This window comes from Takifugu flavidus, chromosome 5 (genome assembly GCF_003711565.1).
Source record: "Takifugu flavidus isolate HTHZ2018 chromosome 5, ASM371156v2, whole genome shotgun sequence".
NCBI lineage: Eukaryota > Metazoa > Chordata > Actinopteri > Tetraodontiformes > Tetraodontidae > Takifugu > Takifugu flavidus.
Genome location: NC_079524.1, coordinates 6208551 through 6234969, shown reverse-complemented (window position 1 = coordinate 6234969; position 26419 = coordinate 6208551). Strand labels below are relative to the sequence as shown.

Below are 26419 nucleotides of genomic sequence, written 5' to 3'. Positions count from 1 at the left end.
ATGAGTGTCCAATCGTGCGATTAAAGCGCAACGCCCCTGAACTACGGACACTCGGAGGGACAAAAAGAATCAAAAAGTTGTTTTGCTAAAAGCTATTGGCGAGACTTTAGCCTATAATGGCATCGTTTACAGTCAAATCTGTTCAATTATGTTGTCTTGCAAACGCAGTCAGGCTCTTAAATGTGCATCGAACAAAGACAACATGGTGCTCGATCAGGAGGTAGATGAATATCTGTATTAATCATCATAAAATAAAATCAGAGTAGCTTTCGCAGCTGTCGTTCGTGAAACTCATTGTATGTACCTAGCTACTATAACTGCTTTAAAAACAGTAGATTTCGGGGTTGTGTACAATTAGTTTAAATTAGAACGTTATTGTAAGTCCTCTTGTTATTGCCTGTTTTGCAACAGTTACGTCACTGAAGGAGAGAAAAGGATCCCCAAAATATACACCAAAACTGGAGACAAAGGTCTTTTTTTCTTTCTTTCTTAGTTGAAAGAGGCAAGTTTGTCCATGCAGTTTAATTGAAAGTCTTCGCATATTGTTTTATGAATTACTATCATGAAAAGTTCAAAATTCGCCAGCAAACATTCACCTTTATTTGCAGCACCAGCTAACTCGTTTCTTCACTTTATAGGTGTTTCCAGCACTTTTACAGGAGAAAGAAGGCCTAAGGAGGATCATATTTTTGAAGCCTTGGGAAATACAGATGAACTGTCATCGGCTATAGGGTAAAATCCAGTGTTTTATGCCACGATTTAGTAAATATCATCAGAAAATCCGCTTTACAATCGTCCTTACTGAGTGATTCATGTTGCAGCTTAGCCAGAGAGTTTTGCCTCGACAGTGGTCACACATTCACAGATCAGCTGGACAGGGTAGGACTTTACTGTTGCATGTTTAACCTAAACCCTGCATGGCATTTAGGCTACCCACATTGTAAACATGTAGTTGACATGCTTGTTTTCTTAATTACAGATTCAATGCATTTTACTAGACATTGGTTCCAATATTGCCACCCCACGCTCGTCTGCAAGAGAAAGTCACATGCGTATGCATTTTTTTTTATCACATCAACAGCAAAAAAGTATTAGTAAAACAGCAGAGAGTTTGGAGTTATTTGTTTTGTTCTGTTTTTGAAAGAGAGAACAAGACTCACTGCTCAGCCGACTGCAGACTTGGAAACCTGGATCGACAGATTTACAGTGGAACTCCCACCGCTGACCAACTTCATCATTCCTGTGAGTGATTGGGCCAGGTGCTGAATGCAGACGTTGCAGACATTCTAAGACCAGGATGCACAGCAGATTCAATCATTCCCAAAAGATCTGTGTGTCTCTGTCATAACTTTGTTGGGAATCATAACTTTGTAACAATGACCTCCAGTTTGAGGCGTCGTGTGTGTCTAACATTAACTGTGTCTATCTGCACACTTAGAGGTTGGACAGTATCAGTCTCTCTGTCAGCAGTTTCTGATTTCTGTCTCAGTCAGGAGGAAAGAGCAGCGCAGCTCTACACTTTGCACGGACAGTGTGTCGGAGAGCAGAGCGAAGGTCTGTGGCACCATGTTTCCGGTTTTGTAAAATAAAGGGACGGTTTAAAGGGTTTTATCCCTGCTCTATGCTTTGGTTTTCCTGTTTTTACAGTGTTGTTCCAATTGTGCGGTCGGGAGAGGCAGATCCAGAAGTAGCCAAATTTTTGAACAGGTGACTTTAGTTCCTGTGAATAACTGAAAACACGAGGTCTGGGCTTCATACATTTGATGCATTTCCCACTGTTTTTCCTCAGATTGAGCGACTACCTCTTCACTGTGGCCAGATATGCAGCCATGAAAGAGGGCCGAGAAGAAAAGATCTACAAAAAGACCTAGTAACCACATTTATATGAAGCACGAGTCAGTGTGTGGGGAATGTGTACGGACTGTAAATGCATTCATCCATATGAGAAAGCGTTTATTTCAGCAGCATGAAAATATTGGAAACATTAAACTTCTGTCAGGCTTAACAAAAGAGTCTTATTCTTTGCACACATACAGTCCTAATAGTGGAGCTGAATTATTCCTCTTTTCCTGTATTAGCTGTATATGTATATGCAAAACTTTAGCACAGCTTTTATTCCCACAGTCAAAGGATGTGGCACCAGCCTTGACTCTTGTGGGACAGAGTGCTCGCCCACATCATGAGGGACAGATTGCGGTCCTCATACGGAGGATATCTCAGGTAGGTTATACACTCGAAGCGTGTGCTCCTAAGCAGGCAGGATTTCCTGTGAGAGAAGGTGTCAAAGCTCTGGCGGCCGTGGTAAGAGCCCATCCCACTGGGACCTGTCAAAGGCATCAGGAGAGAGGCGTTCGTTAACTTTTAATGATTGAGGTTTGCCCGCCCTTACATTTACCACCAACGTACCGACACCCCCGAACGGCAGAGCCACCATCAGGCTCTGCAGGATGCTGTCATTGGAGCAAAAGCTTCCACTGGAGGTCTCATTCATTAGTCTGGAAATGACCTGTCAGACAGACCGAGACCAGAACGCAAATGAGCCAAACTGGGTTCCCACCGACTGCGGTCTTATCAATCTTGTTACCTTGCTGTTGTCGGAATACGCGTAAACACAGAGGGGCTTCTCTTGCTTATTAATGAAGGTGATCGCTTCATCCAAAGAGTTCACGGCCATCACGGGAAGAACAGGGCCCAACACATCCTTCTGCATGATGGGATCGGTTTCTGTCACGTCCGTCAGAACGGTGGGTGCTTCGCACAGAGGGGGGGGGAAAGCTTTTCAACTGCATCACATCTGAGCCGTGATGCTGCAGCGACTCCCCCACCCGCGCTTACCGATGTATTTCTCTGCTTCTATCACTTGTCCACCCACAGCCACCTTGCCAGACCTCCACAGCAGGTCCTTAGTACGGTTAAAGAGCTCCAGATTGACCATGCGGCCGTAGCTGCGCGACTCTGCTGGATCGGAACCGTAGAACTGCATCACGCAGCACTTCAGAGCCTGCACGAGGCGTGCCTTGACGTCGGCGTGGCACAAGACGTAGTCGGGAGCCACCAGACTCTGTCCGGCGTTGTGGAAACGGGCCCAAGCGATGCGCTGAGCGGCAGTGGTGATTTCGCATTGCTCATCAACATAACAGGGGTTCTTTGACCCCAAAACAAGAGTGACGGGTGTGATGGTTCGAGACGCCGCCTGAGCGATCCTGCTCCCCTCTTCCTTGCTTCCTTGACATCGAGAGACAAAAATGTCATTGACGCCAGAACTATAACATAAAAGCAAGTTTTAGATTTGAATTTAAAAGTTACCTGTGAAGAAGACATGGTCAAATTTAAGGTCCACAATTTCGGGCAAATCATTTGTGCCGGCAAGAATCACATGAAAGCATTCCTTGAGCAACAAAGAGCAAAGCCACGGTTTTTTCAACCCAAATTCCCAACAATAAAGATCCCAAACCTTCCAATCATTCCCTGTGAACTCCTTACATTATCCAGGTAAAAAGGAATCAGGCGGTGGAGGAGTTCTGCGGTGTGAGCGCTGCACTCAGAGGGGCTGATGATGGCACAGTTCCCTAACAAAGAAAGCAAAAACATGCATGTCTGGTGCACAAACATGGCCAAAGACCAGCTTATTCTGCTGAGGTCCTGCACATCACCTGCTGCAATAGCCCCCACCAGTGGCACCAGGCAGAGTTGGATGGGACTGCACCAGCTCCCCATGATGAACACCAGCCCGAGAGGCTCGCTGACCACCTGACACTCGTCCAGAGAGGTGGACTGCTCCGGCCAAAGAGAAAGCACAGCACAGCCTGCTACATTCTCGGAAAACTCTAATCTTCTTTGGCAGAACAATGCTGTGGTCTGTTGCAGCCGGACGGAATGTTTGAAATCCAATTTATGAATAATCGCAAAAATATGGAGGTGTTTTTGTTGCCTCACCAAGTTTCTTTCTACGCGCTGCGGCTGCATCCACTTCCTCAGGTTGTTGACGGCATAAAGCGCCTCGTTCTTGACAAGAATCAGCTCCGACACGATGGTCTCAAACCGCGGCTGGAGCAGAGACAAATGTGTCAGGAACCAGCTCTGCGGGGTGGATCGAACCGATCCCTACCTCCTCCAATCCTCACCTTATGAAGGTCTCTCCCGAGAGCGTCTACAAAGTCGCACTGGTGCTCCTCCAACATCTGAACCATGGCCTCCAGCTGTGCCAGCCTGAAACTCTCTGTGAGGGTGCGTCCGGTCCGGAAGGCTGTCCTGGCCCTCGTTATCAGATCCTTACACTCCACCGGGTACGTTTTCAAACACGGCTCCCCCAGTCGGGTCCTGAAAAGACACATCAGCGGATCATCGACCAAAACACCCCCCAAAAACAAAAGCAAAGGCCGTACCTCCTGCAGGTGATGCGGCCATTCCTCTGACAGGCCTGACATGCCCTGAATTTTCGACTCATGCCTTCAATCACTGCCTTTCTGCAGTTAAATGAGCTTTTATGTCTCTGCACATCTGAGTAAAAGCCCCAGAGGCAGGGAAAATGAAAATCCTATCAACTCCGGCCAATCAGGTGACAGTCATAAACAAACTAATCATCTTAGACCCAGCTCCTGGAGAAGGAGGAAAGGTCATCTGGTCAGCAATAATCAAGTCAAGGTTGTTTATTTTCCAAGTTGACGCCTCTCTTGACATTTGGCCTCAACACCTGCTCAGAATGTCAAGGACATCTTTTCCTCGCGATCAGTAATCCATGCATATATAGCGCGGATTAAAAGATTAAAAATTGATCAAATCTCCCACGAACACGTACAGGTGAGGTCAGAAATACCTTCGCAGGGTTTTGAACCATCGGCCCGGTGAAGGACTCGGAGGAGCGCTCATGGCTGGACCGGGTCAGAACCGCCGAGCGAGAACAATGCGCGGCGTGAGTCAGGCGTGCGCGTTTACCACCATTATAATCCGCCCCGCAGATTACTGAGACAAAGCGGAGCTTTTCCTCGCCCGGTTGATGTCACAGAGCAGCAGCGTGCGTGAGGCCTGCGTTCGCGCACGACACGTGATTAGAATAAGCTCAATTAAATGTCACAACGTGGGAAATGCCGCCTGCCAGGGCCACCAGTTCAGAACAATACTGGTCTGCATAATTTAAGGTCGCATGGATTTAAAAAGGGGAAAAAAAGTCACCTGAGGCACATTGTGTCGCAGCCCAAATGAGTTGAGACAAACATCCAGCTGAATTAGTTTATTTGCTGGAGAAGAATGTTGTTCAATCACCATCATCAGCACAATGTGTAACATTTAACAGCCCAACAGTCCTCCACTGACATCATTTAAAACAGATGAGCGACCTCATCGGACAAGACAGACAAGATTCTGAGGTATCCTTAGTCCCTCCTGCACGTCTGCTCCATTTTGACTGAATATATTAAAAAGGAGCAGAACTCTAAAAAGCCTTAAATCTCTTTTCCTCATGAGGTATACACCACATACCTGTACATACACTTATACCTTACTTTGCATAATAACATACTTCATAAAGACTTTTCTTTGACTCTCCTGCACTTTAAGTCTTCTCCCTGGTTGCTTAAGTCGTTGAAACACTCGACGGATCCCTGTGGAAATCAGTTTTTAGGCAGATCCCCCCTCATATGCATCCACAGTAGAGCGGTGTGCAACCTTCCTCCATTCAACAGGCTGTCGACCCGAGCAGTCACATTTGGTTGGGGAACCCGTCTATGACATCATGTTCCGAGGTTTATTTTTAAACCTCGAGTACTTTTCCAAATGGCTTCGGAGGTCCGTGGAGGTTGGAGAGCGTGTAGAAAAAGCCCTCCTTGGTCGCAGTCGGTGTTGCAGTGGTGTTTGACTGCTTGAATTGTTGCACTTTGCCATTATTCAAAGAGAATAAAATGGGGGCACAGAGCCCCTTGTTCTGCTATGGCTTTTTTCCCCCCATTTTTGTGGATACTGGTTAAAGTCTGATGTTTGAGAGCAGTTCTGGCATTATATGAGGCACTCGGCGTTATTCAAAAGCGTAGTGAGAAATTTCTATACAGAAACGTACACCGATGATTGACCGTCTGAAGGAGTGAGGTCAAGCACGAATGTGTGGCAACAACTGCTATGGAGTGATTTACCCAGTAGATGTGGCAAACTGATGCAACATGATCAGTTTTGGTTTAATTAAGTCAAATCCCACAGAAAGGACACTAGCCAGGGATTTACAGGTCTCTCAGATTGCAGCCACGTCTTTCTGGGGGAGGACTGACACCAGGTCAGAATGGTTCCAGTTGAAAATGGGACACTAATGTAATATCACAGAACGCCTGTGTTACGTGACTCCTCCATGGTCGAGGGTGAACATAAGACTGATTTCGCTTCCACGTATAAAAGATGCATTAAGTTCAGCAAAACATTTTAAGACTCATCCAATATTGGCTGAAAGTTATCTGGGTAATGGAACCCGAGCTTGTAAAGTATATTATCGATGCATTGCCCGGTTTCACTCGAGCTGAGCTCGTCGCTAATGGCTTACAGTGGGTCTGTATTGCTTTTCAGTTTGCTTAAAATGGGAGTATTGGATCGAGAATGACTGTTAAGCCTGAGAAACATCTAGCCGCTGTATAGTCATATTTCAATAAGTTCATTAAACACTGCGTTGTGGAGATGTCAAAGGGAGATGCTAAAAATTGGATTGTGCTGCAGAAACACCCCCCTTTGATGTGAGGGAGTGAGCTGCCGGTGAGCTCATCCCAGTTCAAACAAAGGAGAGTTGGTTCGTCATGAGTCTCCTGTAGTTTAGTGCCTCTTATTTGACCGGCTCCACCTAAACGGAGCCTCAGAGTCTGCATTCAGGGGGCCCAACACAATCCCCTCGTGTAGCCTGTCCAGACCACCTCGGCTTAAGAGAGCTCAAAGCCTGTGTTCATGCTGATAGCATAGCGCAGCTTGTCGCGCAAGATGCTCTTCTTGCTGTAGTTGGGCAGTTTCAGCAGGTTGAAGCATGTTGACGACGTTGGAAGTCGACCGCCAGGCTCTTTTTTGCGGATGGTAAAAAAGCCTCTAAGCACGCTGCCGAGTGTGTCTCCAGTGTCCTGGAGACAGTAAAAAGAGTCATTAAACAAGGTTTGGGAGCTAAATCTGAGGTGTAGGCGGCAAATCTTTACCTGGTCATCTGAAACTTCTACACAGCGAATGGAGAAAGGTGGTTTGAGGTAGGCAAATCCCAGGAGAGGTGGCCTCGAGCAGCTGGTAACAAACTGTACCACAAAAGAGCAAAAATCTGTTGCATGATCCGTTAGACTGTGTTAAAACTGAAAGCACAAGTACAGAATTTACTTTTAGGAACATAGCCCTTTCTTCAGCAGTGAAGTCACTGGACAGGATGTCCCACAACCAGATGATGACACGATGGCTGCTGTGAAACCCCCCATAGTAGACGGTGTGTTTTCTGAGGAGAAACACCACATTTCCATGAAGCGTTCTTCCGTCCTAATGCTACTTCTCCTGAAGACAACTGTATTCCTCTCTGACGATATTAAAAGTATTATTTACTTGAGGTCATCCAGATCGATCTCAGCATTGTCTCCAGAGACCAGACGCTGAACCTCAGGCGTGGAGAACATGTGCAGCCACTCGGGATTGATGATGCTGCGGAAGCCACGAATGAAAGCTGCCGTTTGCTCCTTAATTTGCGTGTGCATCCGGAAGTGAGCCATGAGGTGGATGTAACTGATCCTGCAGGAGAAGTTAAACAGTGATATTACTTCACGATTGCCCAAAATGCAGAGAGGTGCTGATTCTTCCTGAAATCAATGTATTTTACTTGTTTTCGTTTGTGACTGGCATCGTTTTCCCTCCAGGTATCAACTCGTGGCAGACAAGCTGTAAGAACACAGCACTTCATATTAACTGGATTTAGTCACAACACTGTTAATTCGTCCACATCGTCGCTAACCTGTCCCATAACGTCCTCATCATAGGATAATGTCAGTCCTAGATCTCCTACATCTCCATCATATCGCTGAAAAACAACAAGTGCAAATGCAAATGAGAAATTTGATTAAGACAAAAAGTGTGTTTCTGACTGACCTTAATAGAAGTGAGGTTCTTGTAAAACTCAGAGTCCAGTGAAGGCAGCTCATCTATGGAGCTGTAGAAAGTACTGTGGTGGTGACCCAAGACTTGGCTCAGGAAGAAGGAGGCAAAAGGTACATCTACGACAATTCCCTGTGCAAACAGGACACACAGTTACACGCTGGAGATGAGTTCAAACATTGAGTGGAATGAAGACGTTTCCTCTGAGTGCACGGATCTACCTCATAAATGGCTTTTCCCAGCATTTTTCCCACAAACTCAAACAGCTGCAAGTGGTTTTCATGAATGTAGGATGTGGGTGAAGGATAAAGCCTTTCATTTCCACTGGTAGTCTGCAGAAATTCAACAGAGCAAACAGAATCAAGTTCTAGTTGTTATGATGATTTTATGGCCGACCGGCCTTACTGGGACTCACCTTGAACAGGTTAAGAGCAGGATTGAACACCTTCTTAATGATCTCCTCCAGAAACTCTTTGAACACGCCATCCTGATCGATGCCGGCCTCATCGACACCCAGATCGTTGACAAATTTCACACGAATGACGCCTTTAATCGAATTTGCCGGCAGGCGGCGAAGTTGGTCGTATCCATCCTTAGAAAAGCAAATACAAGTTTTACTGTGGGGGAAGTTTTAAAAGACTGTATCTTATATCTGATTAATAGATTCCATACTTCTAGCATCCGTGAGCGGCGAATGGTGATGTGGGTGACATGTGGTGAAGCAGAGCTCGTCTCAATCAGTCCCAGGTTTTCTTTTTCCTTTGTGACGATGTTCCTGAACAACAGCACCCTCTAAAGTACATTTTAAAAGTGATTACAGAGCAGAAAAATGGGGGGAAAAAAGAACTCTTTCTGGTTTGCTCACGTTTTTATGTGGAATGACGTGTGGGATGTACTGCAGCAGCAGCTGCGCTCTTTTCTTGCCCTTCTCCAGCTCTTGGAACAACAAGCTGGGTTTGAGGTCCCTGATGGTGAGAAGGGGTTTAGAATGAAACCCCGGAGCAGTTCACTATGGATTTTTAGGACATCAAAGGGTATTTACTTGCGCAGCCAGTGGTCATCGGGGGTGAATCGTCGCCTGCAGTCACGTTCATAAAGCACCATCAACCACCCGTGAACACTATGGAACAACTCCAGCTTTTCTCCCTTTGCATTTTCTATTCAACACAAAGTACATATTTTTAACTTCTAAAGAGCCCCTTTGCCACCACCCATGAGCACGCACTCACCAAAGATGCCGTCCCACATCATCTTATACACAAATGTGTTCAGAAATGAAGAGATCGTAATGAGTTCCTCTATCTTGAAAGACGTTTGCTCTTCATACACCTCAATGTCGTCAAGGATTCTGTAACATATCAACACAGGCTCATGAAACGCTGCAGCTCTTCAGCACAATTGCACACAACCCGCTCCCTCAAATTACGTGATGAGATGGCGCGAGCAGTCGCAGAAGAGCATGAGCATCGCCAGGAGCTGCTTGGACTCTTCGGTATCATTGTTCAGACAGTCCATAAAGAGTTTGAGGCCTCCCTGTGGGCCGAGCTCACAGATGAAGGCCCAGAGTTTGGGCAAAAGATCATCCAGGTGTGTCAGACCTGCAGAAAGACAGGTGATACAGCTACTCAATGTTTCCTAAATATTGTACGAGTGAGAGACAGTAAAAGCTTTTATTACTGACCGGTGAGGATCTGGAGTCGTATTTGTGTAAGTGTGGACAGAGCGGATTGGTAGAGCACACAGATGCTGCACACCTTCTGAACCTCAGCCGAGTCCACTCGTTTCCCTCCAACTGGTTTGAGGATATTCCGTACAGAGGCTGACTTCTGAAAGGCCCTCTTGAAGAGATCTGCCAACCACCGCGCCCATATCAGCAGTTTCAGAGAACCTTCTCCTTAACCGACAGCACTAATCTTAAAAGTGTACTTACTTTTAACTGGTAAGTTATTTTGTGATGTGCTTGCTTGTGGTGGTGGAGGAGTGGGTTCCTGACTCTCCAGCTTTTTAGAGAGGACGTCACTAAAGAGTGTGCGAATAACGGAAACACCCCAAAGATACTGAAGCTGCTTAGTGACCAGAGGCATGGACTCGTTCAGTCTGCAAAGAAACATGCCACATGTGCGTTATTTTAAGATATTTAATATGCAGTTATATTATGACATTGTTAAGTCAAACAAATACGACGGTTTTTACAGACCCATAATCTACGGTTTGGGAGAACCAGCCCAAGACCGGGTGCCAGTGGGTAAGGTTGGACTTTTTTTGAGAAACATATCTCTGACAGTAGGAGAGCATATCAGTCAGGTCCTTCACAAAGTGATTGGCCTCCTCCTCCAGAACCTTCTCATTAAGATAGCCCAAGTGAATCAGATTACCTGGCAAACATCAAATGAACAGCCTAATGGTTAAACAGGTCCTCTCAAGCACATGTAACAAAAGTGCATCATTAAAAAAAAAAAGGTTCAATTCATCCAAAATACTCTACCAAGTAAGCAGAGAGTGTGGCTTCCTTCGAGACATACACAGATGTCCAAACACTGCTCTTCCCGGCTGAGAAACAAAATGAACTTCCGCAGCAGGTCGTGTGTGTGGATGGACGACATGCACTGTCGTGACACAGCAGTTCACTACAGTCACCAGACGCAATACAATTATGAAATCAACGCGTGTTTTATGGCATTGGGGGCACTTACCTCTGGGGTGAGAATACTCAGGTGGGATATGACAGCTGGCACTGACATGATGTGGAGAAGGAAGGATCTCAGCAGATTGTCTGAGAAGTGAGCAGCAATGACAGGCCTGAAAAATATCAGATGAAGTTCAAATGACCGCATGAAAATGTCATTTTAGTTACATACTGAAAATTTCAACCCAAAAACTAAATATATAAGAGAGGTTTCAGTAGTTAATTTAAAAACCTCACCGTAGTGACAAAGTAAAGACTGCTGTTAAAGTGCCTTTGGAGAGAGACGGTTTTGACCGAGCCAAACCATTGGTCAGCAAGATCTGAACAAATGAAGTGGAGATAATAAAATGTACATTTCTCTTCAATTGACAACAAATAAAGAAGTAAATCTGAGCTGTAGGATTGACCTGTAGTGTAGAATAGAAACCCTTTTGATTGAGATGGCCCATAACATTTTCACAAATCCTCATCAAGGCAGGTTTCAGAGCTTCTCCTGTATCAAAGACAAATGTTGAGATTTCTCTGTAGAAAGCATGCCCTGAGGCTGTAAATAGTAGGAGCTATATCTGACTTACCCTTCCCTCGGACAATACGCCAAGTTGAAGTATCTGTGAAGGTCACCAGCATCGTAAGGTGCAGTGTCACCAGTTTATTGTCCTGAAGTATATCGGGCTGCAAACCCCAAAACAGAGTCAGACTGAAGTGCATGCAGACTGTGTAAAAATAATCAAATTCAAAGGAGACTCTTTACTCATCTTCAAACCCACACAAACCTTTAACGTTTTTAGCTGCTGACAGCTAATCCACAGTACGTCTTTAATTTGTTTCAGCCAAAGAATGGTGAGGTCTTTTGAGAGAGCCAAGGAAACATACCATGCCTGAGGGAGAAATGTAATCACAATAACATAAGGGGAAAGAGCATTTCAACTTATCAAACATTCACAAACTTACTTTAGGTTCGTTTTCAACCTCCATGCTGGCAAGGATTGCACGACAAAGCTTCTCAAACCTCTGTGTGATGCACAATACCACAGCAATATGATTAACAAATACCAGAGGCAACATGACTAAATCAAGTTGTATGTACTTCTCATTAACCCACCATTTTATCTCCTCGGTCATATATGAATAGTAATTTCCGAGCAATTTTGAAAATTGACAGTGCATTTTTTTTGGACGTCCCACTTTCATAAGCAAAGAAGTAGTCATCAACCTCTTTCCTAGTGGAATACAGAAAATACATGCTGATAATTTGCTCTATTTGAACATGTTTACACGTGGGTTTAATTCATTCTGCAAATTGCATGTAACCAGTGCTCACCTTATTTGTTTCTTTAGTCTGATACGTGACAGAAAGCCCCTGACAAGGGCTTGGATGTGCGTTGCTGATTTCTCCTTGTCCTTCTGTCCTTTTCTTTCCTCTCTGGCTTGTCTGGCTTTATCCAAGAACTCCGTCTTAGAGCTTTGAGGAACTGTAAACATTGTGCTCCCTGGAAAAAAGACTAATGTAACCAAACTGTTCAACCAACCATTCACATTTTTGCATCAAACACGTTTAGGCAGATGGTCAGTGGTTTCAGACTTTTCTGTGCAATTTTAGAATTGTTTCAGTGATTAGAAGGGACATTTTAACAGCAAGTGACCAAAATGTACTTGAGACAACACAAAGATAAACTTACCCGCTTCAAAGCAAAGTTATTCCTTTAGTAAATATGTTCTGGCCTTTAGGCTCACTTGACCCAAAACCTCATAAGTTATTCGGGTGTCGTTGAGGTCCAAGTGGGAGGAAATTCCAAAAGATGAAGACTAACTTGCCATCACTGAGGAACGGAAAACAGTCATGGAAAAGCAATAGTTAGCACATTTAGCTAGTTCGTCGCTTATCACCTTAACACCATCTCATAAATACTATTTCAATGTTAATTTAACGCCGTACTTCGTCGCTGCTTGGCAGTATTGTCTCTTCCATCAATGGCATCCTCAAAAATCTAGTCGGCATATCATTTGGAAATGTAAACAATACAAGAGATCCGTTCAGACTGCAGCCATTAATCCCTGTGTCGCATTAATGACCCCGGGTAGTTTCTCCTCCAATTTTAATCCTGATTGCTTGAAAATATTGATAGAGATCATTTGTCTGGTATGCAGCAACATACCTTTATTTGTGTTGTAACAATAACTCAATTTTTGGTGGTGGAAAACACTTTCCTCTAATTCGTAGGGTGGACGGCGAAGGGACTGTTATTACTGTTACACATTTTACAGCGGAAACGAACACATTAAAGCCAAAATACGCGAATCTAATTTCTGTGCAAACTACAGTTCGGTTAGAATAAATTTAACGGAATGAAATCGTGATGCCAACATTCTGTAACATGTTATTAAATGTTTAACAATAGACAAAAATATCTTAGCTGTGACTTTAAGTGTGAGACCTTGACGTCACTTTAGAAATGCGCAGTGTTGGACCGGAAGGAAAGGGGTGTTAGCTGACTGGCGTTAGCAATCTACAATTTAAGTGCGCTGCTGGTTCTATGGTAAATAGTCTTGTACTTTTCTGAAACTGTCAAAAAATGAGTCTATAGGCTTATAAAACAAAGATTGGTCGATAATCATCGTGTAAATGTGCTTGTATTATTGGCAGCGTTTGTTCGACTGGTGGTAACATTTGTTGATGCTAATTTTTAGCCGAATCTTTTAGCCGTGTTAATTAGAATTATACACTTTACCACTCTGTTCTTTACTGGTCATAATACATTTCATTGTGTTAATGTATACAGCTGTTAAATACACTTGTTACTCGATTGATTCAATACACTTAAGTTTCAAGATTCAACAACTTACTGACAAAATTGGATCATTAAATGATTAATGCAATGTACCGTACTTCTTGGATAAATTTTAAATAAGTCAAGTATAGACTAGAATAGACTGTAATTTGCAGTATTGTCTCACTGTGTCTAATGGTACAACCCTTTGTTTTATCCATTTTTTTTCCTTCTGGCTGTGTTGTCACAGGAAGAGATGTCAGGAGAGAGTGTGGTGAGCTCGGCAGTGCCGGCAGCTACAACCCGGACTACATCCTTCAAGGGTTCAAGTCCCAGTTCTAAATATGTGAAGTTAAATGTGGGTGGTGCTCTGTATTACACCACCATGCAGACACTAACCAAACAGGACACGATGCTCAAAGCCATGTTCAGTGGAAGGATGGAGGTTCTCACAGACAGTGAAGGTGAACCCTGCTTGGATGCTTTCTGATGGCACTTCAATGCTTTTTATCTTTAATGCTAACTCCTGTTTCCCAATTTCAAAGGTTGGATTTTGATTGATCGCTGTGGGAAGCACTTCGGAACAATCCTTAACTATTTGAGAGATGGGGCAGTGCCCCTCCCAGACAGTCGGCGTGAAACTGAGGAACTCCTTGCTGAAGCCAAATACTATCTTGTTCAAGGTCTAGCTGATGAATGTACAGCCGCGTTGCAGGTACCGTCACCACAGAGCAGTATTAGTACTGGTAGCATGTAGCAGTATTAATACATGTTCACTGGAACCTCTTACAGTAAATTAAGTGTTACCACTATTACTTGGTAATAGAAGCTTCACAAAGGTTTCCATCATATTGTTTTAAATATTGCTGGTTTTTTGGGCATTTTAATACCATTACTGTTTCTTTATATTTATCGGCCCTCTAATCAAAGGGTTTAATCATTAATGACTGCAGTTATTTATTTTTTTAATAATTAGGCATTTTTGACTATAAAGTACACCATAGACCAAGTGTCATATAGAGCAGCTCCACCAGGTGGCGTCCATCTTCTTGTATTTAGTGCTGCAAGTAAAACTGTTGGAATATTAAAATTCGTCATTCCTCTCACCAGAATAAAGAGACCTATGAACCGCTGTGTAAAGTGCCTCTAATGACATCCTCCAAGGAAGAGCAGAAGCTTATTGCCACTTCTAATAAGGTAATCTATGAATAAGTGCTGCATTATTCTTACAATATAAGAGAACATTTATTGTTGTATTTCTCCTAAAAATACTTCTTTATCATTACAGCCGACTGTCAAACTGTTGTATAATAGAAGTAACAACAAATATTCATATACCAGGTGAGTCCTGTTGCCCTGCTAATGGATGCCGACGTCTTTAATTTCAGACTGAAAGTAGTTGTTAATTGCTTATCTTGTGAATTCTGTGTACAGCAATTCTGATGACAACATGCTGAAAAACATCGAGCTGTTTGACAAACTGTCTTTGCGATTCAACGGCCGGGTCCTGTTCATCAAAGACGTGATCGGGGACGAGATCTGCTGCTGGTCATTTTATGGCCAAGGCCGGAAGATTGCAGAAGTGTGTTGCACCTCCATCGTGTATGCCACAGAAAAGAAGCAGACTAAGGTATATATCCCAAGAAATCACTATTCATCCATTGTTTTTTTCCATCTGTTAATACCTTGTGTCATCTGCTGGTAGGTGGAGTTTCCAGAAGCTCGAATCTATGAGGAGACCCTAAATATCCTTCTCTATGAGTCCCACGATGGGAGGGGTCCAGACAATGCCCTGCTGGAGGCTACAGGGGGTGCAGCAGGACGATCTCATCACCTGGACGAGGACGAGGAGCGAGAGCGAATCGAGCGAGTTCGTAGGATTCACATTAAACGACCCGATGACCGCACTCACCACCACCAGTGACCTTTTCCCCTCGACCTGTCGGCCTGTGTCTATGACTCTGGACGGTTCAAGCTCCACGCACGTGCCTTACGTATCCTACCACCCAGTCCGTTTGAATTCTACTGTTATTTTACCAGCGTTTTATCCCTGAGGCCACCAGAGCTGAAATGAGCATCATCACAGCGATGTGACTTTAGTGTCTGTGTTTACTTGTTAGTGTTGTGATGTTTCATGACTTTTGTCTTTGTATTTTACAGTTGTGTCGAGAGAAAAAATGCAACCGTGTAGGTATAAATCTTGCTCCTTGGATTTCCGGATATGTCAGTCAAGCAGAGATCTATCCTGTATGCAGATGGAAAACTCCATATGTGCTTTCTTCCTTTTCAAAAACACAGTTTTGATGGCTCCACAGGCAAAACCTATTTTCACCCCTTTGTTTTTTATTTTTTTTCAAAAATATGTGGACTCGGCCCACCCTTTGTGGCACAAAGCTCATTTGTGGTTGGATGCGGGGGCACGGATGTAGTCAGAGGGGCCACTAGGTGGCCCTGTTTGACTCGTAAAGGCTGTTTCTGCCTTCAGATAACAGTTAATACCTTAACAAATGTCATTTTTGATATATTTAAAATGCCACATGTAGGTGAAAAACTTTAACAGTATTGTTTCTGCCCTCTCTAGCTTTGAAATGTATTTTAAATTCACTTCATTCCACTAAATGATCATCGTATGAGTGGAGGGAACTTGAGCTGCAGCCTGAGGTGTTAAATGTACCGGGGTGAGTGAATGATGGAGGCCGAGGTTGGAGTGAATGAGTGTAAGCAGAGCTCTCCCTGGCAGGGCAGAATTCTGATTACAAGCTCGTAAGGGAGGGAAATTAGACCTGTCCTTCACCACGGCCTTCGTCAGAGAATGTTCATTGTGCACACCACAGGCCTGAGATCAGTTGTGCACAACAATCACAGTGCTTGTAGTTCTATTCTTAGAATGTTTTATATTTATACATGCTTTATCATAAATAAATTTATACAAATTTTAATGATGCTGTCTGTTAATCAACCCAGTGTAAAAAGGTGAATACAAACGTTTTCATTATAAAACAAAGTTATGCCTCGAAGCAGTTGATTTAAAAAAAAAAAAAAAAAAGGTTAACTGGTGGTTCTGCAGCGCTATTTCCTGTTTACATGTTGAGCTGTCCTTTGGGGTCTCCCGATAGAATATGCAGGGGTGTTGTTAGCGTGTCCTAGCTCGAGGGGAGACCTGCAGAGAGAAACAGTTGGAGTCATATTGTCTCTGTCGTCTCTATGGAGACCGTGTTCAGAACAGCACGGTTGGTCTCACCACCATGAGGTGTCCATTCTTGGCCTTGTATATCATGGGTTCTTGCCCGGCGCTGAAGTCCACCGCGCTCTCTTTACCCGGCTGGATTTCAATCTTAACGCTGGCAATCATTGCAGACGCATCTTGACATTTTGAAGCCCGATTGAAATGAAAGTGCTGATGCTTTCTCACCTGCCCTGAACCACTTTGACTGCGTTTTGCTTGTTAGCGATCACGCAAAGTTTGGTCAGAAGCTCGAACAAATGGTCGCACTGCAGCACGAGATCTCCCTGAAACAAACAGGAAAACTTACGCATTCAGGAATTGCCATTCATATCGCATTGACACAAACCTTTTAATGAGTTTCCCCACCAAAACGTCCACGTACCTTCTGTTTGGGGTCCTCACATGTTATGTGGAATACGATGATGCTGTCAGTCAAGTTACTGACTGAAACACCTGCAGCGACACAGACATGTAACATCAAGAGGAAACCGCAGGTCACCAAGCTGCCCTGACCTTTGAGGACGGTGTACAGGACCCTCTGCTTGATCTTGGCCTCCTCCACCACGTAGGCAGCCGTCTGGGTGAGGACGAGCTGACGCGCTCTTGGTTTGAAACCGTTCCTGTGGTATTTAATGACGGGGACGCCGTACTGCACAAATACGGAGCAACACACGCCGAGTCGGCTGCGGGTTCCCTGGGGCGAAGGGTGGCGCTCTCTTACCTTAATGTGCTCGTTGCGGATCGTCTGCAGGACCCTGATGTTGATGTCTTGCTCGCCTACGGATGTGACAAGAGTGTTAATGTGCTCGGGTCCAAACACACCGAGCTGATCTTATCTCACTGATTCTGGTGTCCATGAACGGCTGAGCCACGCTCTGAGGGTAGCTGTCCTTTTTGCCTTTGAAGACGCAGCTGGTGATAAACTTAAGCTGAAACTTTAACAAAACAATAATTAAAAGCCAAGCCAGGCCCAGTAATTCAGTCCTTGTGTGTTTTACCTGAGCTTTTTTCTGTGGCGTCAGACCTCTGACATACCTCCGCACCATCAGACGATAGTGGAGCTTACGCAGGAGCTCCGACGTCTGCAACGAAAAAATCCCCCAGAGAGTCACGTTGAAGGACGCCGGGTGTGATTTTCTTTATTGTGCGGCCGTATCGCACCTCGGCGAGCACAGCTGGAGCAGGTAGCCAGGTTGTTTTGTCTAGAACGGTCTTCGGCAGGTTGTTTCTGAGCCTGTTCAGGTAGTTCTGCCTGACAAACGCCAGGTACTCGGAGTTGTCGGTGGTTTTCGCCTGACCTCGGCTCATGTACCCCTTGATGAACCTGAGGGGTTTGGAAAACGTCAGTGAAAGGCTGACGAGGAGCGTCGGGAGGGAGTTGTGGTGCACAGCTTGATTTCTTACTGTCTGATGACCTTGACAGCCCAGGCTCTCCTCTCCCTCTCCTTCCTCGCCTGCGCTCCTCGCCAACAGGACTCAATCTTTGTGGCTGAAGATAGAAAAACAACAACTTGTGTCCTCCGGGCTGATGAAGAGACAGTAGGATTCATCGTGACACCACCATTTTGTGACGTTTACCTGCTTCTTTCTGTTTTCTGAATTCACCGTGCGCTCTGTATCCTTTGTACTTGGCCTGGAGCCTCGTTGCTGCAGACGTGGGCCGTCTTTTTCAGTCTTTATTTGTGTATTTATTACTAAAACCAAAACCGATTCACACTCACCCAGCTCGTGCTTGCATTTCTCGAAAGCGTCCTCTGTTGCGTAAAGCGTCCTCGGGTGACGGATGAATATTTTGGTGCTGTTGAAAAGAAAACAGCGCCGTCTACTCTGGGTCTAGCGTCTGTTTGCTGTGCGGATGCAGCCGTGTCCTCACCGTCCCATTTTATACTCGTTGGGCAAGTAGCCCAGATGTTGAACCAGCACTTCCACCCCATCTGCAGGCATCCCGGTCCAGTGAGGCCAGGTGGCCGGACACAGCGGTTTGTACCTGTATGGTGCGCCGAGCAGACTTTTTTATTTTTGAAAGGCCCGGCAGCAGGAAATTGAGGCTCTGATGTCCTTTATACCTCTTGAGGAAGACATCAAATTTACGTCTGTATGCGAATCCGGCTCGTCTGACCCGGAGGTGCTCCATGAGCCCCAAATACTTCACCTGATGCCTGATCAGCACTTCATCGAACTGGCCTGTGAGTGAGAGCAGACCCGGTTCACAAAGCCGTACACCTGAAACCCGCACAGCTGCTCGGGCCCGTCTGCTCGCCTACCTGGATGCTTGGATTCGTTGGACTTCAGGCAGCGGATGTACCAGGCCTCCTTGGCCACGAGGATCTCCGTCAGCTTCAGCAGGCTGCTCTTGAACTGGGTCGCCACCTACAGACACAACACGATGGTCACAGCTCGGCCCCAACAGTTGCCCTGTCAGGTACACATGGCCTGGAGGTGACAGAGTCAGACTGGTACTGACAGACACAGCCAATGACAATGCTCTGTCTCCATGGTCATTTTTTTATTTTAAAGATTACCACAATCTCCACTGAGCTATGGGTTTTGATCAATTTGGTTAGAGCAATTTACAGTGTTTCTGTTGTAACTTTGTGTTTATCTGATAGATGTTGTTGCACAAATGGGTCAACGTGCATCACTGGTAATGGAAAAATGTGCGTTTAATGAGCACAAAGAGGAACACTCACTGTTTCGGGCCTTCGCCTGCTGTCTCGATCCAGTGTTGAAAAGCACTCCTTAACTATGGCGTTTTTAGACTGGCAGATCAGCTGTAAGAAGGTGAGTTTGCAAATATGATCACCTTATTCCTGCATTTCCTGATGTGCACTTCCGATTATGACCCAATTGTGAATTTGCAGACTTACATCTTTTAGGTTTCTGTACAAGAGGTCATTGTTCTTGTCCAGGAAACCTGGAATGGAACCAGAACAGACTTTGAGTCATTCCAAAGTGGTCTGGATGTGTTGTGTTACCAGAGTTGGATACTGGGGTTTCTTTTACCCACAACGCAGTAGGTGACCTCCCCGGCATAATGCAGGAGGCGGAAATCTCCCCTCTCCAGAGTCTTACGTGTCATTTTGTCGGCCAGTTTGTGTCTGTGGTCAGAGAGGTGGAGGGAGACATGAGGAGAGAGAGGCCTAATCCTCCATCTCTATCAGCTCAGTGTGGCCTCAGGCCGAGCAAACACTTCAGCTAGCCCTGAGCTCAAACTGAATTGTGTTTAATTAAGAGACGGGTCCAGTCATTGGTATTATTATTACACCACTAGCTTACGTTAGGTTCAAACCTACGAGACAAAGTGAGGGTGGTTTCCCATGTTCTCCTCCAGCCTCTCCAGGAAGGTGAGGTCTGTTGCATCTCCCGGTCGTAAACACTCCTCGTCCTGTCAAAGTTTCACCAACACGTGCTTACATGTCACATTCGGCAGGCGGCCTATCTGGAGAACTCCATGGCAACCCACCAGTATTGAGATGATTCCTCTGTGCTTCTCCTCAACCAGGTCACAGATGATCTTGTTGTTGAAGAACTGAACAGGCTCCCACTGAGTGGTGGCAACAACGTGAGCACAGAATGCAGCACTCAGTCAAAGTTTGCCATTTGCTCCGTCTTTGAGGGAGGGGGTTTACAAGATTACCTCAATATCTTCTGCCTGATATTCCTCCTGCTCAGCCTTCAGTGTTAGCTGAATAAAAAGCTGCTGCAGCTTCTCGTTGCAGTAGTTTATACAGAACTGCTCGAAACTGATGAGAAGTATGAATAACCAGCGCAGCAGTGTGATCAGAATACCGTTGAGTATGTCTTCTTACCTGTTCACGCAGAATACTTCAAATCCGTAGATGTCTAAAAGACCTATAACAGTCTTCTGTGAGGAGTCCTGATGAGAGCAGAGTCAGGAAGAAAACCTCATTCGCTGGTTCAGACGTGCAACTGGGTGAGCTGTCACCCATTCTCCCCCTCACCTTGTTCTCCATGGAGGCGTTGATCTTGTTGACCAGCCAGGTGAAAGTGTGCCCATAGATGGCTTTAGCCAGAGCGTCTCTGGCGTACAGGGCGTGGTCAACCGTGAAAGGGCTGAAGACCTTCGAGGTGAGAGTCCAATTATTGGAAAATTTCACTCCACTAAACCAAATTCTGTTGGAACTTTAACACACCTGATCTGTCTTGGCTTCGATCTTTCGGTACGTCAGCCCTTCTTGGAGACTGGGGGCATCCACCCCCAGCAGCTGCAGGGGAAAATGACAGGAAATGCATAAAATAACCTAAAACCTTTGGTCGTCTGTAGTGTCTTACTCACGTTTGAGACCCAATGCAGCTCTGCACTGTCTCTAAGGACAGCCTGACCCGTGCTGTCAGAGTCGAAGCAAACGTTCCCCAGGTGAAGGACACTTGCAACGATCCCAAACAGGTCCTGCCCAGGAAGAAAATAAAGCGGTGAGACAATGACAAACTAGAGGAAAGCATGTAAGTCACATACTTTTGTGTTAATCTCATCGATATTCATGATCTGCAGGGCGTTTTTGACTGTTTTCCAGTCGTTTCTGTCGTTGATTGAAGACACAATGGCGCACTGTCCCTGAAACACAGCAGAGAGCCGGTTTCTAAAGTCTGCTCCCATCTGAAACCTCTGAAGACGGCCTGACAACAACTGCCACTTTTATTCAAACACTGTCATACTTGGGTGAGGTAGTTGTACTTCTGAGGGTCTCTCTCCAGGCCCAGCTGGCGCAGCAAGTGGTCGTCGCCTCCCTCCACTATCTGGTAGAAGATGTGAAAGTTTCTCTCCCCGTGATTCTGATGCACCACCCTCGATTTCTCCAGCAGGTAGTTCAGGATATGGCCCCCTACGGCATCCCCCTACGGACATCAACATCCTAAAGACAGCAGCTGTGCAACGTGTAGAGACAAATGCAGCCTACGTTCCAGAAGATAAATTCATTTAGTAACTCCTGTGGTTAATTTGCTTCGAGGTCCATTTGTACAGATATAGTCATTTTTCTCTATGGATGAATCTGCACCAGACTTCAAATGTCACCTGATTTGTACCTGGCTGTCGAACTGAATGTCCATATACTTCCCAAATCGACTTGAGTTGTCATTTTTCAGTGTTTTGGCGTTGCCAAAAGCCTGCGGGAAGCACCACAACACGTCAGTACAGCTTCAATTTTTGGTACTTTGTGTCAATGAATGTCAGTAGACCTCCAGGACGGGATTGGACATGAGCATTTTGTCCCTGACGGTGTTCAGTAAAGCCGTGCTCGGACAGCTGACGGCATAATACTGCAGAATCTTCTTCGAGGCCTCCGTCTTCCCAGCTCCGCTCTCACCGGAGATGAGGATGAAGTGGTTGTTGAATTCCGCCAGCATGGTTTGGTAGGCGTTGTCCGCCAAAGCGTAGCTGCAGGGGTGCAGCGTTATGGCAGATTCGTTGCAGAAGCTTCACAGCAAAACATCCAGAATAGATTTTGTCCACTCACATGTGTGGGGGGAGCTCAAAGAAGTTAACCCCTTTGTAGAGTTCCATGTCTTTCTTGTTGTAGATGTCCAGATCTTTGTAAGGATTGACCGACACCAGCAATGTGCCGATGTACGTCTGCACCCATCGGGACAAACAATCGTATTCACCTGCGATGTTTTGGAAAGGTGATGTTGAAAAGGGTCCAGACTCACATAGATGAGGTCTTTGCTGAAGCGCTTCTGGAGGTTGCCAAGGAAGGCCACCTCTGTGGTTTCATCCAAAAGGACGAAATCCTGGATGCCGACCCGGTCCCTGGCAGTCAGGGCGCCCTCCATGTCCAACTGACCCTGCACAACAAGTTCAACTTCCAGTCCGTCAAATCTGCAGATTTAATAGCAAAATACCTTTTGCATCTCAACACCGACGACATTATTTCTAAAGTTCGAACGCACCGATGATGGCGATGTTTAAAACTTTGGGGGAAGCACCCTGCCAGAGTTAAACTAAGCACTTTGAGCGGGACAATGACGGGTTGAAACTCTCAGCCATCTACTTCGACAAATGTAACAGGATGATTAAATGGCTCTACGGGGGAGTCTGGAGCTGAGAAAAGGGAGCAGAAAAAGCACAAACATGCTCCTTATTGCTTCCATTGAAAAAAGGGGTCGGCAGGTCTTGTATGTCTCGAAGCAATGTGCTAAAGAACAGACAGAAGCTAATGATGGCTACACAGAACACAGGGACCTTGGCGGGCAGCCCGCGCTTCGCCGGAGCTGCCACACAGACCAAACAGGGCTCGGCGTGCAAATGGACTGGGTGAAGACCAGAACAGCGGCGCTGAGATGCCTAGTGGGAAAAATTCCACCAGTCTGTTCTGCATTCTCAGCAACCAACACATAGACCAAAGGTTTTCACATCTTTTGTTGGTTTTGGGGGCTTTTTCTCCCTCTCTCCTTTGGAAGCAGAAGTCCTTTGATTCTCAACTCCCTCTGTAAAAACATTAAAAAAGATAATCCATTGGATCTAATTGACACAAAGCCCTCGGCACCCCTCCTCACATGCCTCTATCCTCCGCCTATGGCCCTTATTTCTTCTGAGAAAGGCCAAAGTGGTTTTTTGTCCTGTAAATACCACGGAGTGGAGACAAAAAAGACGTCTTTAAAATGCAGTCTACAATCCATTACACAAATTCCCCCTGCATATCCATTCAGTAATTATTCATTAGAAAACATTTAACGTCACAGTGAATTTCACACTAGGCAGTCGAAACACAATGGAGGAGATTTGGCCTATTTTGGGGGGTTAGGAGCTGGGGAGTTGGCGGGGGGGTGCTTGGCTGTACAGAGGAAGGGTAAGAGGGAAGGAGGGTGGGGAGGGAGGAGGGGAGCAGCATTTGTCTGATCTGAGAACCTCTGAAACGGGGCCGTCTTGAGACAACGGGGCAGGCTAAATAGTGCAGTAACGGTCTGTGTCCCGCTGCTCGCTGTGACACTCATTTAGTGTTCCCTACAGCCGAACAATAGAGGCTTGTTCTTAGCAATCCTGTGCTGTAATTTGGACTTCATTACTTTGCTCACACAGGGCCCCATAGAAGGAGAGGAGGCTAGTCCGAGTGTTTTCTTTTTCTTTCCACCTGTCAGCCCCTCGCCCCCCAGTGCTCTCACCCCTCTCCTCAACAATGCCCCTCACCCCGTGTCCCCACCAATAACCCTCACCCGACCCTCTTCCCATAGCCGCCCCTCCCAGCCACCCACTTTAAGCCAATGAGACAGGTGAACAATATCATTGAAGGAGCCCCTTTTTGGACGTCAGAATCAATCTGCCGATGTGATTTTAGCAGTGCTGCTGCGGGGTATCTGTGACACCCCCCCACCCTTTGCTTCATGGGAACAAACTTCTCCCAGGGCAGCAAAAGTAGACAATATGCTAGGACAGCGTGACTTAAGGATCTGCCATACAGTATTACAAGTAATAACATGAACAGATAAGCTCCTGTCAAGAGAAGGATTCATGAATTCAGTGTAATAATGATGCAAACGTTTCAGATGGTTCATTCAGCAAACTGGGGTTTTCTTTGGTGCCCTGCAAGTATTTCTTTAATACCAAAGCTGTGACTGTGACTAAATGCCTGTATTATTAATAGCTTTATATTAAATGTAAATCTAGTAATAATTAAAGATGGAGCAATCAGAACAGTGGCGAGGCTGATGATACACAAGTTGACCGGGCCATTGTCAGATCGGGAGTATTACCTTCTACCTCAGAGCCAACTGATTGTTTTTTAATTAAGAGATGGTCCTCACCTTAGTCTAGAGTGTCACTGCTGCCCGAGACCGAGTTACCTCATTTGAGTTAAGAGCACAAAAGATGGTGGGGGTAGGGGGGCTGATGACAATACTCCCAACACAAGTTTGAGCAATGCCTATTTCCTTTTTATTGCCATTGCACCTGTGCAGGTCACATGGACCAGGGCTTCCTGTCTCAAAGATGTAACGAGGAAAAGCTCTTATTTTTCTGTCTGACAGACATTAAATGATGGTAAAGTGCTCAGCCAACAGTCCTTACTGACCATTTGCAGTAGAGGTGATGTAATTCTGTTACTTTAGATTGTTTCCTGGTTCTTGTTTCCCATTTCCTGCTAAATGATAGCATATTAAGGTGAATCTTTGGACTCAAATCCCACATTTGACATAAATTTGCATAGGGGAACTGTAATAGTGGTTTCACAAGTGTATAAAACCATTAAAGACGTGTTCCAGTACTAAGCTAAGTTAGGCTAAATGGCTCCTCATTTAATCAAAGCTTATATTTAACAGGATATGTCAGAGTAAGGAAATTCTAATATAACCTTCGTTATTTTGGCACACACAGTTTAGGCCATAGGTGCTATAGTACCATACCGTGGAACGCTCAGTATCTACAGATCAGTATGCAGGATACAGGTGAAAGACAGAGCACAACAGAAAAGTCAAACCTGCATGTCTGAAGTGGTGTTACTCAGCTGTCAGCTGATCCGAACCTGGAAAAAGAAAATGTCTTCCCTCCGGATAAGCAGGAAAAGGACGTGTCCAGTGTCTGCATGGAAACAATCAATAAACCTTTGATGGATAATTTGTCCAACAGGTGAAAGACTAGAAAGAAAAAAGACACATTTTCTGTGTTCACCCTGGTTCCTCTAACATCTCAGTCGTCCAGCACGGTTGGTGACAACTCGCCGAGGCCTGCGTGCACGTATGCTCCTCCAGGTCGTCCTCACCCCGGCTCGTGATGCTTAATCATTCATGCTGTGGGAGGTGGAGGGACAGAGATCTTATTCGGTCCTTACCTGGATATCTACTGCTTGACTGAGTGTAGCATAGCGATGCAGAAACAAAACCCTCCAAAACCAACCCACAGATCCATCCGTGTGATCAAGAGCATGAGCACACATTTCAGTGTCAGAAATCCCACATATCTGCTGGGGTTTATGGCTGAAATCAATAGAATAGAAGAAGGGAGGGGAAGAACAAATGTTTAGCTGAACCAAAAGTCATTTGAGGCATCTTTAATCTGATGGTTTGCTGATCTAATGTAAATAAATCAGAATGACACATGCCCAGAATAGTAAAAGCTTACTGGTTGCTCCACCAGTTTCCAAGGTGAAAATCAGCGTACTCTGTATCGGCCCCCCGTGACAGGGGAAGGGGTTCTGTCCTGGAGCGAGGAGAGGACCATTGTCCCAAAAGCTGTCCCAACCCCCGTATGAGGACGATGACAGATTTTTTAAATTGTCTACAGCTATTTTTCCTGGTTTGCGGAGTGTGTTTGTGCACATTTACGCCGTAAACTTGCTGATGATATAATATGAAACTGTCTGCACACAGTTTGCCAGTCAGTCAAAGATTAATCTGATAGCAACAGTTTATATACAATTAATACATTTGGGGATTGATTCAAGGATTCACTTGTTAACATTTAAAGTATAACACCCATTTCAATGCTTTTGTATTTAACAATGCCCCTTCTCTGGACTGGATGTGGGTAAAGAGTGTTTACATCTGTAGCCTGGCAACCACTATAAGAAAGAACACACCCTCTGAGGAAACTCAGGTGTCCATTTTCTTCACACTGTCGAGCAAAATGCACAAAAAGATCAGGTTTCACTCGATGAGCAGGGCGACCAGTGCTCGCAAGGCCCTTCTCCACTATCTCTGAGC

General features: G+C 45.3%; 5 protein-coding genes and 2 long non-coding RNA genes across 30 annotated transcripts in view; 4 read left to right on the top strand and 3 right to left on the bottom strand.

Moving 5' to 3' along the window:
• The first annotated feature begins 42 nt into the window (after positions 1–42).
• mmab (metabolism of cobalamin associated B) lies at positions 43–2010 on the top strand. The gene is made up of 9 exons (XM_057032665.1): positions 43–220; positions 412–470; positions 639–732; positions 822–879; positions 980–1052; positions 1145–1242; positions 1490–1554; positions 1648–1707; positions 1790–2010. The coding sequence occupies exons 1-9, from the start codon at positions 117–119 to the stop codon at positions 1869–1871; spliced, it is 693 nt and encodes a 230-aa protein (XP_056888645.1). The 5' UTR covers positions 43–116; the 3' UTR covers positions 1872–2010.
• Positions 1937–5303, bottom strand: aldh3b2 (aldehyde dehydrogenase 3 family, member B2). Of its 5 annotated transcripts, none has more exons than XM_057032578.1 (10): positions 5173–5303; positions 4125–4320; positions 3937–4047; positions 3654–3858; positions 3484–3569; positions 3307–3388; positions 2836–3225; positions 2585–2751; positions 2407–2506; positions 1937–2324 (listed from the first exon to the last, which is right to left on the bottom strand). In XM_057032578.1, exons 1-10 carry the CDS (start codon positions 5214–5216, stop codon positions 2125–2127), a joined length of 1581 nt encoding a protein of 526 aa, XP_056888558.1. In that variant the 5' UTR covers positions 5217–5303; the 3' UTR covers positions 1937–2124. The 5 variants fall into 5 exon arrangements, with proteins under 5 accessions (XP_056888558.1, XP_056888556.1, XP_056888557.1 ...); XM_057032576.1 differs by lacking the exon at positions 5173–5303 and adding an exon at positions 4386–5123; XM_057032577.1 differs by lacking the exon at positions 5173–5303 and adding an exon at positions 4817–5121.
• Positions 2607–3461, top strand: LOC130525661 (uncharacterized). Its single transcript, XR_008950542.1, has 2 exons — positions 2607–2744; positions 2875–3461. It is a non-coding gene; the product is annotated as an uncharacterized LOC130525661 (long non-coding RNA).
• Positions 5216–13745, bottom strand: ube3b (ubiquitin protein ligase E3B). Of its 3 annotated transcripts, none has more exons than XM_057032500.1 (28): positions 13727–13745; positions 12451–12591; positions 12093–12261; positions 11874–11991; positions 11723–11782; positions 11545–11649; positions 11347–11443; positions 11179–11264; positions 11009–11091; positions 10779–10884; positions 10571–10691; positions 10283–10460; positions 10016–10182; positions 9767–9934; positions 9512–9683; positions 9315–9433; positions 9128–9242; positions 8951–9050; positions 8758–8877; positions 8501–8677; positions 8307–8417; positions 8080–8217; positions 7946–8011; positions 7814–7872; positions 7543–7725; positions 7327–7438; positions 7155–7247; positions 5216–7082 (listed from the first exon to the last, which is right to left on the bottom strand). In XM_057032500.1, the coding sequence occupies exons 3-28, from the start codon at positions 12251–12253 to the stop codon at positions 6891–6893; spliced, it is 3207 nt and encodes a 1068-aa protein (XP_056888480.1). In that variant the 5' UTR covers positions 12254–12261; positions 12451–12591; positions 13727–13745; the 3' UTR covers positions 5216–6890. The 3 variants fall into 3 exon arrangements, with proteins under 3 accessions (XP_056888480.1, XP_056888479.1, XP_056888478.1); XM_057032499.1 differs by lacking the exon at positions 13727–13745 and adding an exon at positions 12928–13064; XM_057032498.1 differs by lacking the exon at positions 13727–13745 and adding an exon at positions 12708–13008.
• On the top strand, positions 13167–16478 carry kctd10 (potassium channel tetramerization domain containing 10). Its single transcript, XM_057032641.1, has 7 exons — positions 13167–13308; positions 13790–14003; positions 14085–14254; positions 14650–14736; positions 14828–14880; positions 14974–15169; positions 15245–16478. The coding sequence occupies exons 1-7, from the start codon at positions 13306–13308 to the stop codon at positions 15461–15463; spliced, it is 942 nt and encodes a 313-aa protein (XP_056888621.1). The 5' UTR covers positions 13167–13305; the 3' UTR covers positions 15464–16478.
• The window catches only part of myo1ha (myosin IHa), a 13134-nt gene continuing 3173 nt past the window's right edge, over positions 16459–26419 (bottom strand). Inside the window, exons 2-34 of one of the 8 annotated variants that reach the window (XM_057032488.1) lie at positions 25389–26419; positions 25198–25298; positions 22436–22570; positions 22243–22358; positions 21965–22163; positions 21812–21892; positions 21443–21622; positions 21243–21341; positions 21063–21176; positions 20920–20991; positions 20728–20847; positions 20575–20642; positions 20403–20508; positions 20229–20309; positions 20059–20150; positions 19769–19863; positions 19633–19679; positions 19456–19536; positions 19030–19135; positions 18832–18949; positions 18639–18752; positions 18487–18563; positions 18344–18412; positions 18170–18254; positions 17927–18089; positions 17764–17847; positions 17607–17700; positions 17487–17542; positions 17279–17414; positions 17148–17218; positions 16952–17049; positions 16781–16880; positions 16459–16699 (exon numbers count right to left, since the gene is read on the bottom strand). The exon at positions 25389–26419 is cut by the window's right edge and continues 1943 nt beyond it. In XM_057032488.1, coding sequence (XP_056888468.1) covers positions 16673–16699; positions 16781–16880; positions 16952–17049; positions 17148–17218; positions 17279–17414; positions 17487–17542; positions 17607–17700; positions 17764–17847; positions 17927–18089; positions 18170–18254; positions 18344–18412; positions 18487–18563; positions 18639–18752; positions 18832–18949; positions 19030–19135; positions 19456–19536; positions 19633–19679; positions 19769–19863; positions 20059–20150; positions 20229–20309; positions 20403–20508; positions 20575–20642; positions 20728–20847; positions 20920–20991; positions 21063–21176; positions 21243–21341; positions 21443–21622; positions 21812–21892; positions 21965–22163; positions 22243–22358; positions 22436–22570; positions 25198–25203 — 3090 coding nt within the window. In that variant the 5' untranslated portion in view covers positions 25204–25298; positions 25389–26419 and the 3' untranslated portion in view covers positions 16459–16672. Of the gene's footprint in view, positions 16700–16769; positions 17543–17606; positions 17848–17926; positions 18090–18169; positions 18255–18343; positions 18413–18486; positions 18564–18638; positions 18753–18831; positions 18950–19029; positions 19136–19455; positions 19537–19632; positions 19680–19768; positions 19864–20058; positions 20151–20228; positions 20310–20402; positions 20509–20574; positions 20643–20727; positions 20848–20919; positions 20992–21062; positions 21177–21242; positions 21342–21442; positions 21623–21811; positions 21893–21964; positions 22164–22242; positions 22359–22435; positions 22571–25197; positions 25299–25388 lie in introns of those variants that run through there. The other 7 variants (XM_057032484.1, XM_057032486.1, XM_057032485.1 and 4 more) reach the window with 7 other exon arrangements.
• On the top strand, positions 18084–21851 carry LOC130525657 (uncharacterized). Of its 11 annotated transcripts, none has more exons than XR_008950537.1 (4): positions 18084–18380; positions 19524–19778; positions 20268–21199; positions 21279–21851. It is a non-coding gene; the product is annotated as an uncharacterized LOC130525657 (long non-coding RNA). The 11 variants fall into 11 exon arrangements; XR_008950532.1 differs by having other exon boundaries at positions 18084–19187; positions 19375–19778; XR_008950533.1 differs by having other exon boundaries at positions 18084–19546; positions 19642–19778.